General features: G+C 49.7%; 1 protein-coding gene across 3 annotated transcripts in view; it reads right to left on the reverse strand.

Annotated features, from left to right (window-relative positions):
* Window positions 1-3,412: 3,412 nt before the first annotated feature.
* The window catches only part of C5H20orf27 (chromosome 5 C20orf27 homolog), a 163,764-nt gene continuing 152,037 nt past the window's right edge, over window positions 3,413-15,139 (reverse strand). For all 3 annotated transcript variants that reach the window (XM_045018911.1, XM_045018910.1, XM_045018909.1), the window contains one exon: window positions 3,413-4,819. In XM_045018911.1, coding sequence (XP_044874846.1) covers window positions 4,719-4,819 — 101 coding nt within the window. In that variant the 3' untranslated portion in view covers window positions 3,413-4,718. The remainder of the gene's footprint in view (window positions 4,820-15,139) is intronic.

The raw sequence follows: 15,139 nt of genomic DNA on the forward strand, positions 1-15,139 counted from the left end.
GCTGCTGAATTGCCGCTGAAGAGCCGGACGTGCCGCCCCTTCCCCGTGGCCGCCCCAAGCACCGGCTTGCTGGGCTGGTGCCTGGAGCCAGCCCTGCCTCAAGCAACTTGAAGGCACCTACGGTGCCTGAGCAAGATGCGCCGACGAGAACTCCCGGCAGCGGGTTGGGAGTTTGAATCCGGCCCAGGGCGGCAGTGCCTAGCAAGAGATGGCTGGTTCTTGTCTACAGTCTACGCTCACAACACACCTCTGAAAGATGACGGACTCTCCTGGGGGAACACAGGGTGTGGCTACACGGCACACTAAGCCCAGACGTGGCCTCAGGTTTGAGTCCAACCCCCCTTCCGTCCACACACACGTTACTGACTCAGCTCAGCAACACACTTAGGACCCAGGTCCAAGCTCCTACTAGGAGGGTGGGTCAGAGCCAGAGTCCTGTTGTGATTCGGGCCCGAGCCCGGCCATTTTGCAGTGTGGACGCAGCTCAAGCCGGAAGGCTGGCGTAGCACAATATGGATGTGTTAGCACAGCGGTCAGACGGGCCCGGCACTGGTAAGCCCAGGCTTGCAATGCAGGGTAGGCTTGGAAACGCTGTCCCCAAGCCTGGGTCCCCCAGACCTGGGTTTACAGCGCGGTGCGGCCAGACCTAAAGTGCTCAAAGGACTTGCCCAAGGTCACACCAGGAGTCTAGAGCAGAGCAGCAATTGAGCTGAGAGTCTTCTCGACCCAGCTGCGGTGCCTGGATCCCAAGAGCTCTCTGCTCCCCTTGTCAATCAAACACACCCAGCAGCTTCTAATGGGCTTGATGGGACCAGCATGGGCCTGTTCAAGCTGCGATGCGCTCTGCTGCTAAGTGTCTCTGATTTAACCACCCGGCTCCCCAGTGTGGACTAGCCAGGGCTGCTGTAACACGGGGCACCGTGCGGTGAGGGTCTTTGGGGAGCTAGCCAAGGGGGGGAGGGGGCTATGTTCTCCCCTCTTTAGGTTTCGTTCCAAGCTGATTTAATCAATCACTGCACAAATTGCACTGGGGAAAGGAAAACCCTGCTGTCTCCAATGATGCCTGCAATCCACAGACGCAGGACCAGTGAGTAGCCACAGAAATCAATTACCCAGTTAATGTCTGGAAGGCTCTCAGGAGGGCAGGGGAAGTGATTGATAGTGATTTGTGTGCTGGAGCCTATTCCACACTCCACCATCTTCCTTCTCTTTCCAGGTGGCTCATGTGCCTAGCACGACAGGTCTAAGTTATCGGCTGGCTGGACAATCCAATGGCTAGGACTGCAGAGCCATGGGGCTCATTGGTATTTAATACTTCAACCCGAAACGTGTGATTTAGGTGCAGAACAGTAGCCCCGTGGGGCCCGAACTGAGATCGGGGCTCCACTGTGCTAGGCGCTGTCCACACCCATTGTACGAGACAGTCTCTGCTCCAAGAACTTACAGACGAAATTGACACGATACACTGAGTGGGTGGGTGCGAAGTGCCAGGAATAGAGCCAGGTCTCCCAGCTCCAGCCCTGCCCTCTACCCACCAGCCCACACTGCCACTCGGTAGGACTCGTGCTGCTTTGATTTCAAGGCTCATTGTGTCATTTCAATTCTATTCCCTTTTCGGCTAGAAAATTGGTGCCAACCAAGCCTAGTTCCCGTCGACCGCACTTAGTGGTCACGTGTTCTCTGACCGTTTGCCAACTCAAGGCTGCTCACTGAACGCTCACGCCCACTAGAGGCGGTTGGCTCACCTCTGGCACATGGTAACGTTTCTATTCCATGATTGGACGAGACGCGTTTTTGGCACAGGAGCGTAACACCCAGCACATGTGTCCATGACACTTTGGGGGTCTCCAGCTCCGAGTCTGGTCTCAGGAACTAGATCACGTCTCATCCCAACCTAGGATCCCCTCGCCATGCCAGCTTTGCTCCTGGCCAAGGACAGTGGTTCCTGGGCATGTCCTCACTAAGCAGGTGTCTCGAATCCCCCTTCCACACAGCCCGGATAACATTAAATGGAAAAGCTTTATGGCACGTTGCGCACAAGCCCAGGCAGATCACCCCACAAACAGCCTGATCCTCAGCACGTCTGTAGAGCAGCACTGGAGATGAATGTCCTGTTCATTTGGCAGCCTGGTCAGTTGGCCATAAAGCAGAGGAAGCAGACAAGCATCTCTGCAGCCCAGAGACAGGGTCAGGTGGGACGTGACATATTTGAAGCCCTGCCCCCTTCATTAAACTACCCAACCCCATTGGTCCTGGGACTTTAACATGGCCGCGACTAAGCTAAAGGATGCTCCTTCTGCGCCACACCGTACTTCTGAGCTCAGGTTTCCTACCCAAACCGTCACAGCCTGGGGTGGCCGTGCTAAAAGCCCCGAGCGAGCACATTCCAGGTTCTAACAATCGACCCGCCTTAGACAAGAAGAGGCTGTTGACCTGGCCACCGAGATTCTTCCCCGTGGTTGTGACGGAATCCCTGCTCCTCACATTCTCCAGGCCCGGGTTCCCACCAGGTGAGGTCCTACTCCACAAGGTCAGCGGGAAAGGGCCCGGTCCTTGGGTTTTCGCTTGGAGAAGGCACAGAATCTTGAAAGTGCTCCCAGCACACATTGCTCATCCGAGTTTCGGATCACTGAGGTTGTTTGGGCCGGGGTGGTGCTGGTCGGAGAGGGTCCCCGTGCGGAAGGGTTTGCTGTGACGAGGATGTAGCCGTGAGGTTCTGTTCACTCCTCTCCAGCACTACGTGTCAAATTGAATCTTCGTAGCAAGCCCATCCCTGTGGTACCTAACTCTGAGCAGCTGGCCACTATCCCTCAAGCAACTCACTCTCTGAATGAATCTCAAGTGAACGGCATCTCTGAAAACGGGAACACGAATGCCCTCTCCCCCCACAAACCCCTCTAACTCTCATTTGCTGTGATGCCAACAATAACCTTAACACATGACATAGCTGGTGTGTTGCACAACCGCTGTCCGTCCTGCTGGCCTTGTGCTCACATCCTGTCTGGCTCCACCAGCTCTCTTGTCTTATACTTAGACTGAGTTCTTTGGGGCAGGGACTGGCTTTTCTTCTGGGTTTGTCCAGCGCCTGGCACACTGAGATCCGGGTCCGTGACTGGAGCTCCAAGAGGCCATGGCTGGCCGAACATTAACTAATAATCCAGACCTCCAGGAACGGGAAGGGAAGCTCTGGAGGCTGCTGTGCAGAAGCGCCTGCTGCAGCTCTCACAAAGGAGTCTAACTTAGAACAGAAAGATTTTGCAAGACGTTACAAAAAATGACTTTCCCCAGTATACAACAGAGAGAAGAATCGAGAGCCTGTTAGTGAAAGCAGGCCCCGCACTGTGCAGACATGAATTAGCTCCAAGACAAATGCACGCTGGAGAAAGTGTTACTCCAAACAAACCAAGTTCTGTTTTGTTTCAACTGAAGTTTATTATTTTCCTTTATATAGATATTTTTTGTACTTAAAAAACCCACACGTACACATATAGAGAGAGAGGCACATAAATCCTTCTGTTGCTTTCAGAACTGAACCACTATTCCTGGTCCTTGTACCATGTGTCTTAAAAAACAAAAACCACCAGACAACATTTAAGAAATGAAAATTCAGGCTGGGATTTTCAAAGGTGTCTATGAGGGTGAAGCACCCAACTCCCAGTGGAACCGAGCCCCCAACTCTCCTAAATGCCTTCAAACAACCCAACCTAAAGGGAAAATTCTGCCTTCAGGTACATGCACCCAACCCTACTGCTTTTAGAGAGAGTTAAATCTGCACAGCTGAAGGCAGAATGCACCCTTACGACAGATTCTGCTCTCAGTCAGCAATGGTGTAAACTTGGAGTGAACTCCCTGAAAGCCAATGGAATCAATCTGGAGTCACCCACTGGGGGAAAGTGGAGTTAATTCCAGATTTGCAACTGGGATCAGAATCCAGCCCAGAGCGTTTAAACATGCATCATGAAAGATCATGAAAAATAAAATAAAATAAAATCGCAGCAGCAGCAGAAAGAGAGAACAAGACACCGTATGGCTTGCAACAAGGGATTGCTCCTGAATCTCAGGAAGGCAACAGATGCCTGGTTTTTGGAAATACTCCTGAGACTAAACACAAACTAAACAGCCAAAGCATATGAAGCTACCGCACCCCACCCGGTGTATTTACCAACCCCACCACTGGAGATGGTAGAAAACATCAGCTGTTCAGTTTTTAAATGGCAGCTGTAGAAACTTTGGACAAAGTCACATGCGACAATGAGATCACTGAAGAGAAGGAAAAAATAACCAACATTTAAGGATAAGAAATACTATTCTGATATGAGAGATGCCCAGTAGGTGACACTTGCTCAGGAGGTCGGGCATCCACTCACATGCCAGCATGTACAGCCCCGTGCGCGCGCACACAGAGTTTAGTTTTAAGGCTGAAAAGATGATGAGAACCCTGACCCAATCCGTGATGGCCCTGGCTTTGCTCTCAGCTCTGAGCCAGAGTCATAAGCCACCACCTGCTCTTCACAAAACCCTTTACAACTAGTGGCCTACAGTTTGGTTTGCTATTAGGGAAAGGGGGGTGAAAGCACAGTGCCCAGACCTCACAAGACAAGCTCCATTGGTGACCACAAAACTAGAGCGTTCAGAATCCTGCAGCCAGTGAACTATTTGTTTTTCTTACATTTCAAGCTTAAATTTAAAACCTAAAAGGAGGTGGCGGTCCTCAGCGGCTAGTCGAACCCGTGCCACTCGCTCTGCTCCGAATCGTACTCCAGCTCCGCCCCGATGCACCGGACCCCCTCCAGAAGCATGGGTGTGCCGTGGTGGCGATCTGCAAGACAGAATGGCCTCTGCTTACCCAGCAATCCAGGGACGGAGATCGCCGGATGCTCACTGATACCCAGCTATGCTAGCTTAGGCATGGATCGTGGAAATGCTGGGGGCAAATCGTATCTTCCCAGGAGGGAGGGATCTAGATCCTTCCAGTGAGAGCACAGCTGGTATCGTTCACATGCATCTTTCTGTCGCTTTCCGGACAAGGAGTTTCTGACTATCTGTAACTCTGTCAGGCCCTATGGTGCTGTGCACTTTACCTAGCAAGAGACAGCCCCCACCCCCGCCCCAAAATGTTTACAGTTTAAAGAGACAAAATGTGGGAGGAGAAGGAGTGACTTGCCCCCAGTCACACAGGAGGGACAGAACCCAGGTGTCCTGCCTTCTAAACCCAGCATCCTTCATGCGGGTGTCACTCAGGCCTGCTTGGGGTGGCGCTCTGCCGCCCTCTAGTGGCCCCTAGACCATAGAGACTGAGGAGTCTGCTACAGCCTTGGCTAAGAGCCGGGGGTCTTTTAGCTCATGCAGTGGACCGAGTAGAGGTTCATACACAAAGCTTCAGAGCTCCCAGGTTTGATCCCACCTGCTGCCGCCAGGTTTGTTGGCGTTACACTGGCACCTGGGAAACTGAGCAAGTGAAACCTGATTCGTGGGGAGAGTGTGGTTTTTACTGAGGCTGTTTCCAACAGTTTTTATTAACACCTGTTTAATGCAATCTGGCCCTGATTCAGGAAGGTATTCAGGATGGGTTATAATGTTAAACCCGTGTGTAGTTCCACTGAAGTCAATGAGGCTTACTCACATGCCTACGTCCCTGCCTGAATCAGAGCCAGGCCTGGGTGGCAAGATCTCTAGTGAAGATTGAGGCATCCGGCCCTTCATTTAATAGCTCCTACTTCAACATCTGAATCATCCCAAGACGTATCCATCAATAAGGATGGTTAGAAATACCAGGAATGTCAAACCTTACATACAAAACAATCGCAACACATGTTCCCAGATCTTCCTTGTACCATACAGCAAAAGGGTACAGACACAATATTCTGCAATGTCACAAGTTCAGTTGCAGGGAGTATTTTAGGAGAGTCTCATCTTTTTTCGCAGATTTTTCCCCATTAAAATTTCCAATTAACAAAACTGACAAAGATCACATCCTCTCACTTCCCTAATTGCAAATTAATATTAAATTGCAAGCTCTCTGTCACATTCCAGGTCAGGGAAAAAAAGGAAAGATACCACGATTGCAGAGTCTGCATGGATTTCTGATAAATTAATTATACTGAATGTAATTTCACTGCCAACAGAACACTGATGATGAGTGAGGGCGAAATGAGTAATAATGCATTTGGAAGCAGAGGTGAATAAGAGAGAGTTGTGTGTGAAATAGGGGCGAGACCATCTTTGATCATTAAATCTGATCGGTTCTTCTGAATTCAGAGACATACACAGGAACTTAATGGCAGAGAAATTACTGTTGATCCACAGGATATTATCCGTTTCTACTCCGCGCTGATTAGGCCTCAACTAGAGTATTCAGGTTTCAGGGTGGCAGCCGTGTTAGTCTGTATCTGCAAAAAGAACAGGAGTACTGGTGGCACCTTAGAGACTAACATTTATTTGAGCAAAACCTTATGCTCAAATAAATTTGTTAGTCTCTAAGGTGCCACCAGTACTCCTGTTCTTTTAACTGGAGTATTGTGTCTTGTTCTGGGCGCCACATTTCAGGGAAGATGTGGACAAACTGGAAAAGTCCGGAGAAGAGCAACAAAAATGATGAAAGGTCTAGAAAACATGAGCTAGGAGGGAAGATTGAAAAAATTGGGTTTGTTTAGTCTGAAGAAGAGAAGACAGAGTGGACATGATAATTTTGAAGTACATAAAAGGTTGTTACAAGGAGGAAGGTGAAAAAAATTTTCTCCTTAACCTCTGTAGATAGGACAAGAAGCAATTGGCTTAAATTGCAGCAAGGGCGGTTTAGGACATTAGGAAAAACTTCCTACCTGTCCAGGTGGTTAAGCACTGGAATAAATTGCCCAGGAGGGTATATTGTATATATTTATGCCTGCATCTGTAATTTTCACTCCATGCATCTGAAGAAGTGGGTTTTTTACCCACGAAAGCTTATGCCCAAATAAATCTGTGAGTCTTTAAGGTGCCACCGGACTCCTCATTGTTTTTGTGGATACAGACTAACACGGCTGCCCCTGATACTTGACCCCAGGAGGTTGTGGAATCTCCATCATTGGAATTTGAAAGAACAGGTTAGACAAAAACCTATCAGGGATGGTGTAGTTATTATAGTCCTGTCTTGAGTGCAAGGGACTGGACTAGATGACCTTGTGAGGTCCCTTCCAGTCCTACACATCTATGATTCAAAGAAGCCAATTAAAAAGCTAATTACATTACCAGAAGGAGAGATGTAAAGAGAGGTAACAAAGTACTGTTAAAACCCTATTCTAATTAACATTTCCAATTAGCCAACAAAAAAAATAATTATACAGAATCCCACATTTGCTCACAAATTACTATGCTCTGCGAGAGAGGCTGGATCAGGGTTCACTCAGCTCATAATTACTTCAGATTCTGCTTAAAGGATCTATTAGTTATGTGGAAGATGGGGTGGGCAGCAGGATGGCAAAAATCACCAATGACAATATTATTTAGATTCACAGATTCCAAGGCAGAGGGGGACCATTGTGATCATTTAGTCTGACCCCCCGAATAACACAGACCACAGATCTGCCCCACAATTATTCCTAGAGCAGAGTTTTTAGAAAAGCATCCCATCCTGATTTAAAAATGGCAAGTGACGGAGAATCCACCATGACCATTGGGAAATTATTCCCGTGGTCAGGGCCGCCCAGAGGATTCAAGGGGCCTGGGGTCTTCGGTGGGGGGGGGGGGGGGGGCCCACTGCCGAAGACCTGGCACTTCGGCGGCAGGTCCCGGGGTGGAAGGACCCCCCGCCGCCGAATTGTCGCCAAAGACCTGGAGCAGAAGAAGCTCCGGGGGCCCGGGCCCCGCAAGAGTTTTCCGGGGCCCCAGGAGCAAGTGAAGGACCCTGTTCCAGGGGCCCCAAAAAACTCGTGGGGGCCCCTGCGGGGCCCGGGGAAAATTGCCCCACTTGGCCCCCCCCTCTGGGCAGCCCTGCCCATGGTTAATGATCTCACCATTGAAACTTCATGCCTTATTTAGGAAACAGAGCAGAGAAAACTAAGGACCGAACCAGGCCGGCTGAAACGCAATGGAAGATCAAATGCAAGGCTGATAAATGCAAGGCAACGTGCACTGGAAGGAATAATCTGAATTTATGTGCCAAAATCAGCTGCATTAACTCAGTGAAAGGATCTTGGTGCCAATGTGAACAACTGAATGATAAGAGTTGTGCAAAGAATGACTCCAAGTTATGAACAGCAGAGTTACGAACTGACCTGTCAACCACACACCTCGTTTGGAACCAGAAGTGCGCAATCAGGCAGCAGCAGAGACTTTACAGATCATAGAATCTCAGGGTTGGAAGGGACCTCAGGAGGTATCTAGTCCAACCCCCTGCTCAAAGCAGGACCAACCCCCAGACAGATTTTTGCCCCAATCCCTAAATGGCCCCCTCAAGGACTGAACTCATAAACCCCAAATACAGTACAGCACAGGACTGTGTTAAACATACTTCTACAAAAATAAAGGGAAAGTTTAAAAAAAAAGATTTGACAAGATAAGGAAATTGTTTCTGTGCTTGTTTTAGTTAAATTAAGATGGTTAAAAGCAGCATTTTTCTTCTGCATAGTAAAGTTTCAAAGCTGTGTTAAGTCAATTTTCAGCTATAAACTTTTGAAAGAATCACCATAACTAGGACCCTACCAAATTCACAGCCGTGAAAAACGCGTCAGGGACTGTGAAATCCGGTCTCTCCCCACGTGAAATCTGGCCTTTTATGTGCTTTTATCCTGTTCTATGCAGATTTCACGGGGGAGACCAGCATTTCTCAAATTGGGGGTCCCAACCCAAAAGAGGGTCAGGGGTGTGTGTGTGTCACAATGTTATTGTAGTGGGGTCGCGGTATTGCCACCCCTAATTCCGCGCTGCCTTCAGAGCTGGGTGGCCGGAGAGCGGCGGCTGTTGGCCGGGTGCCCAGCTCTGAAGGCAGCACCCTGCCAGCAGCAGCACAGAAATAAGGGTGGCAATATCATACCAGGCCACCCTTACTTCTGCACTGCTGCCTTCAGCGTTGGGTCAGGACCCCTACAGTTACAACACTGTGAAATTTCAGATTTAAATAGCTGAAATCATGAAATTTACGATTTTTAAAATGTTATGACCATGAAATTGACCAAAATGGAATGTGAACTTGGTAGAGCCCTAGCCATAACCTTTTGTTCAGTTATGAACAAGCTCCGTTCTCGAGGCTGTTTCAATTCACTGGCAATTTTTAAAAGTCCAAAAAATGAGTTTCAGGTGGAACAAACTGTTTCATTTCAATTTGACCAATTTAACATTTTCAATTTTTATAACAAGAAAAAGTCATTTCAACCTGCGATCAAGAGCCAGTGTGGACACTGGACCACAGCTCAGGAGACCCGGGCTCTATTCCTGGCTCTGCCACTGCTTTGCTGGTTGACCTTGGGCAAGTCACTTTGCCTCTCTTTCCCCATCTGTAAAATGGGGATAATGCTACTGACCTCAGGCGCTTTGAATTCTACAGCTGATCTGAGCTAGGTGTTATCTCCATAGTAGCTGCACAAACGAGGCATGCAATTGAGCATGCGTTTTTGTACATGCATGTTTGAACAGACAGACAAATGGGCCCTTATTCCCCAAACAACCTGACTGGGTTGGCCAACTAAGCCTTTCACCGGGCACCAACTCCCAGGACACACTGGCTAATTCCCACCCCACATTTAGACAGGGTGGATAAAAAACAATGATTTGGGGAGGGGGAAAATTAGGGAGGGTTTGCTTTAAATTTGACATTTTTTATGTTATTTAAATTATAAGAAGTTTTTCTTTTTAAAAATACACATTTAAAATGAAATCTGAACTTAACACAAAATCTGTCAAGGGCCTAAGTTTATTATAATCTCTTAACATATTTAATTACAAAACATAAATGCTGAATCCATGAGCCTCTATCAAAAACTGTGAGTTAAAGGCTGCTTTTCTATATAAAGAATCAGGGGGAAACATCTAACTTTTCAGGTCAAGCTCTACAAATCTGGCACAATAGCTTCTGTACTGCACTCAGGGCTTGTTTTGTTTAGTAACAATACATTTTATAGGCTGGTCTGGGTTTATTTGAAGTCCAATTACCATTCCAATGCAGCTTGACACAAATCATGGCCATTGCTAGTAAATGAGCAACATGCCGTTCACCATTTTCTAACGTACTAAAAATGTGCAGTGAATGAATACGAATCTGAAAATATTAAGCTACATACAGTAATTGCTTAACTAGTTACAGTGCACCATCCCAGGTAGCAAAAAGATACCAGTCTAGTGTAAAGATTCTCTTTAGTGTAAATGAAGATGTTTTAATGGTTGTATCAAGCAATGAGAATGCACCTGTCTTTACAAAATAACTGAAGTACCAATGGAAAAGTTGATTAAAATCGATTATTTAAATCCAGGCTTTTCCATTGGTGATTTAAAGCGCCTGGATTTAAATCAGCCTCCCTTGTATTTAGAATACACCCCAAAAAGTAAAATTATCCCTCGGGTGACTGGCTTGTCTCCTGGGGGCTGTCCCAGTTCCTAGCCCAGCCACCAGGGGAGCTGTTCTAGGAGGAAAAGTCCATTTTTGACCTTCAGAAGGCAAAACTGGTCAGCAGACAGGTTGGTTTGGGTTAGGTCCATCTCTGTGCTTCTGTGAACCTTCCCGCCCACCCTGCAATTCTCTGCTCCCCACACCAACCTCCTTCCTGACTGTGCCAGGAATCGCAGGACAGCCAGTCACTGCTCTGCAGCAAAATCAGCTCCGAACTGCTGCAGGACTCCAGTTTTCCTAGGGCTTTTATTGCAGTTTTGAAGTTTTATTAAAAACCACATTTCGGTGAATCTGCTGCTTAATCTTTGCTTCCATCTGCCGAGCAAGGGGGCAGGCTGCTTTGCTATCGCTGCTAATGGCCCCCTCATCTTGCTTCGGCTTAATCTCCAGTTCATTAACTCCATTCGCTCGCAGGCGCCGGAGAAAACAAATTTCCTGCGCAGTGTGATGTTAACATAGGCAGGATATTATTTCAAGGGCTGATGCTTGTAAAGAATGGCTTCATATTGGACCCTCTGCAAGGGAACCTCCAACCTGGCTCCTTAGAATTCTCCAGCCCTGATTCCACAAAGCACGTACTTAACTTTAAGCACGTGCTTAAATCCTTTGCTGAATCGGGGCCATGGCCTCCTTGTGCTATAAAGCCACTAGCCCGGGAGAGGTTCCTTGGGGACCCTGGGCCGGCGCCTCGGGGCCCGATCTCATTGATGCTGCAGCAAAGGGAGTCACTGCAGCCGATGTCATTCAGAGCAGAGCCTGGCGTAGCTGGGACACAGGCTTGGGCAAGGACCTTGCCGGTCTCCCTCCACAGCCTTATTTTCTCCTTCAGGAGCCCTCCCTAGCGGGCGGCATATTTGCTGCAGGGACTCCCAAACCAGAATCACCTTCCATTGCTTCCCAGGCACCACAGCAGCACAGCCCCCCCCCCCCCGCTGCCACCCAACCCTCCCCCATGGGTGAGCGGGGGCTCCAGCCTGTGGGGTAAGACCCAGCGTTCTGTGAAGGGAGCAGGCTCAGTGTGATCTTATTTGGGGAATCCCCTGACGCCAGCCCTTCCCAGTCACTGCGAGGGACCCCAAGAACGGCTCCCGTGGGATGGGGGAGGAAAGTCAGCCCTCCTCTGCCCCAGCGCGATGCCAGACTCGGGTCCCTGGGCAGATGACCTAAATAAACTGCATTTTGGAGGCTGCGCTCCGCTAACTGAATTCATCTTTGCAAATTCCATGGGCTGCTAACGAGCCCACAGAAGAGCTGCATTCCTGCACGCGTGACACGGGCAGGGAGGTTACTACCCCCGCCAGACAGGCAGCCCCATCGCTCGCCGTTCGGCAAGTCCAGGGGCAAGACCGCTGCCAAGGGCGTACAGCGTCTCACGGGGAGCTGGTGCCCAGCCGCTTGCACCCCGTTGGCCTCGGACGACGCACTGATCCCAGCACAGGCACTGCCACAGAGAGGGGATCCAGAGTTTCGCCCAGCTAGCAGCCTTGGGGCGACTGAACGGGATCCACCCCTCAGAATATACAGATCCTCCAAACGCCTGTGGCTACATGATGATTTGTAAATGGCAAACACTTGCTTGGGTTGCAGTGTTGTTGGAGCCATGTTGGTCCCAAGATATGAGAGAGACGAGGCGGGTGAGGTGGTACCTTTTATTGGACCGACTTGTGTTGGTGAAAGAGTCGAGCTTTTATGCTACACGAGCTGTTCAGCCGACCTAAGAAGAACTCTGTGTAGCTCAGAATATAAGGGAGGCGTCCAGCAGTGGTTACAGAGCCTCAGAAGCTCACATGGCGTTTCGCAGCAGCAGCAGACGCGGAGGATGTGACAGGCAGCGTCAGGCCCGTTAATAGGATGTGCCCAAAGCCGGGTAATTATTCCGAGGGAAAGGAGAGATTATACAGAATCAGCTCCAAAGCTGCCCTGCTGCGTATCGTAATGCGGTTAAGGGTTAATTAAACCCGGGAGAGAGCGAAGGATGAATCCTCTACAGAGCCAGCAGGTGGCAGCAAGGAGTTGAGACAGATTTGGAAAACCCCATCTGAGGGGGCTGCTAGGGCGTCTCGGATCCTAGAGCGTGTCTAACACTAACTACTCGTCCCTCTCCTTATGGGCACCCATCACCGTGGTCTCCGGGCACGTCCCATTCGCTGAAGAGGAAACGACTGGCTGTGGTGGGCACAGATGGCTGAACAAGTTCTCCTCTTGTTGGAAAAAGACAAGCGGGTAAGTCCATTCCCCACCTTCCAAATGGGGAAACTGAGGCACGGGAAGGTTTCCTGCAGTGCCAGTGCACCAGTGGCACAGCCAGGGACAAACCCCAGGTCTCCTGACTCCTGGTTTTCTGTCGACTGGATCACACTGTCACTCCTGTGTCATAGGTAAGTTTGAGTTCTGAGTGGAGTCCAGCATATTTTAGCACCAAATTTAGTGTTTGGGATTCATTAATGAGCTGGAGGATGGCGTGGACTGCACCCTCAGCAAGTTTGCAGATGACACTAAACTGGGAGGAGTGGTAGATACGCTGGAGGGTAGGGATAGGATACAGAGGGACCTAGACAAATTAGAGGATTGGGCCAAAAGAAACCTGATGAAGTTCAACAAGGACAAGTGCAGAGTCCTGCACTTAGGACGGAAGAATCCCATGCACTGCTACAGACTAGGGACCGAATGGCTGGGCAGCAGTTCTGCAGAAAAGGACCTAGGGGTTACGGTGGACGAAAAGCTGAATATGAGTCAGCAGTGTGCCCTTGTTGCCAAGAAGGCTAATGGCATTTTGGGTTGTATAAGTAGGGGCATTTCCAGCAGATCGAGGGATGTGATCATTCCCCTCTACTCAGCACTGGTGAGGCCTCATTTGGAGTACTGTGTCCAGTTTTGGGCCCCACACTACAAGAAGGATGTGGAAAAACTGGAAAGAGTCCAGCGGAGGGCAACAAAAATGATTAGGGGGCTGGAGCACAAGACTTATGAGGAGAGGCTGAGGGAACTGGGATTGTTTAGTCTGCAGAAGAGAAGTGAGGGGGGATTTGATAGCTGTTTTCAACTACCTGAAGGGGGGTTCCAAAGAGGATGGATCTAGACTGTTCTCAGTGGTGGCAGATGACAGAACAAGGAGCAATGGTCTCAAGTTGCAGTGGGGGAGGTCTAGGTTGGATATTAGGAAACACTATTTCACTAGGAGGGTGGTGCAGCACTGGAATGGGTTACCTAGGGAGGTGGTGGAATCTCCTTCCTTAGAGGTTTTTAAGGTCAGGCTTGACAAAGCCCTGGCTGGGATGATTTAGTTGGGTTTGGTCCTGCTTTGAGCAGGGGGCTGGACTAGATGACCTCCTAAGGTCCCTTCCAATCCTGATATTCCAAGACTTAAGCCACAGGTCTGGTACACAGAGCGACTCACAGAGAATGCAGCAGCTCTTCACTCCCTCAGCGTCTGAGCTACGCTCACTGAATGCCAAGTGACATTCCTTGCCCTCTGATCAGGTCAGACCCCGATCTCCATCACACTGGTGTAAACCCAGCCTGCCACTCCCGAGTTACTCCGGATTCACACCAGTTCACTGAGATGCCAACAGGGCCTGCGATTACAATCACAGCACACGCTCAGCCTGAGTGTGTCTGAGTGTCTGCTTAACCCGCAGGTATAATCCACACCTCCATTTAAGTCACTGCGGGCTTTGGTCTACACACTTGCCTGGGCCTCCCACGTGCTGATCCTACGGCTATTACCTCCGCTCTTTGAGAGGCTGGGGGAGGCCATTTTAAGCAGCCCAGTTCATCTCCATCAGCTCCTGCCCAAGAGCTCTGCCAACCCCACTTTTGCTGCATTGCCTGGGCAGAACCGCCCATTTTGATCTGCCAGGGAACGGCAGAGACGTCGCGGCCCATCGAACGCTGCAGCGAGGAGTTGCATGACGCAGGGCTGCGTCTGCGCTGGAAGCCGGCCGTTTCAGCTGAAACTTCTGCAGCTCTTCTCACTGTAGATCTAAATTGGACTGGGTGCCTGTCCCCCAAGCAACGGCAGCGCCTTATCACTCGCAGACGCAAGCGCTGCCTTCCAGGAAGAGGTACAGATCCAGCTGTTCCCAAGCCACCCAGCTGAGAGCAACCAGAGGCACAACAAGCCAAAGGCCGCTGAAGTCAGCGGAGCTGCACGTTGACTGCCCGAGGCTTTGGATCAGGCCTTAAATGTCCTGGCTCCTCATTCTCTCTCTCTCTCCATCCGAGATGGTTATCACTCCGTTGCCAGGCAGCGTCGGCTGCGATGCCAAATGTCAGTTGCGGGTGCCAGGGGATTTCGGTCTCAAGCTTGAAAAGCTGTTTTGTCCACTGCTGTCCTTCAAGCCTAATTTCTCAGCAATTTTTTTTTTTTTTTATCATCAGGGTCGGTGGAACGCCGCCAGCATGTCCGAGCTCTGCTGGGATGAATCACCCCTTACGCCGCAGCGGGGCTGATAAGAAGCTCAGGGAATTAAGGGGGCACGGTCAGGTTAAACATCGGTCTGGAAACAAGTTCTGTGTCTCCAAGTGGTGTTACTAATAATAACGGGGAGATTAGTAACA

Source organism: Mauremys mutica, chromosome 5 (assembly GCF_020497125.1).
Source record: "Mauremys mutica isolate MM-2020 ecotype Southern chromosome 5, ASM2049712v1, whole genome shotgun sequence".
NCBI lineage: Eukaryota > Metazoa > Chordata > Testudines > Geoemydidae > Mauremys > Mauremys mutica.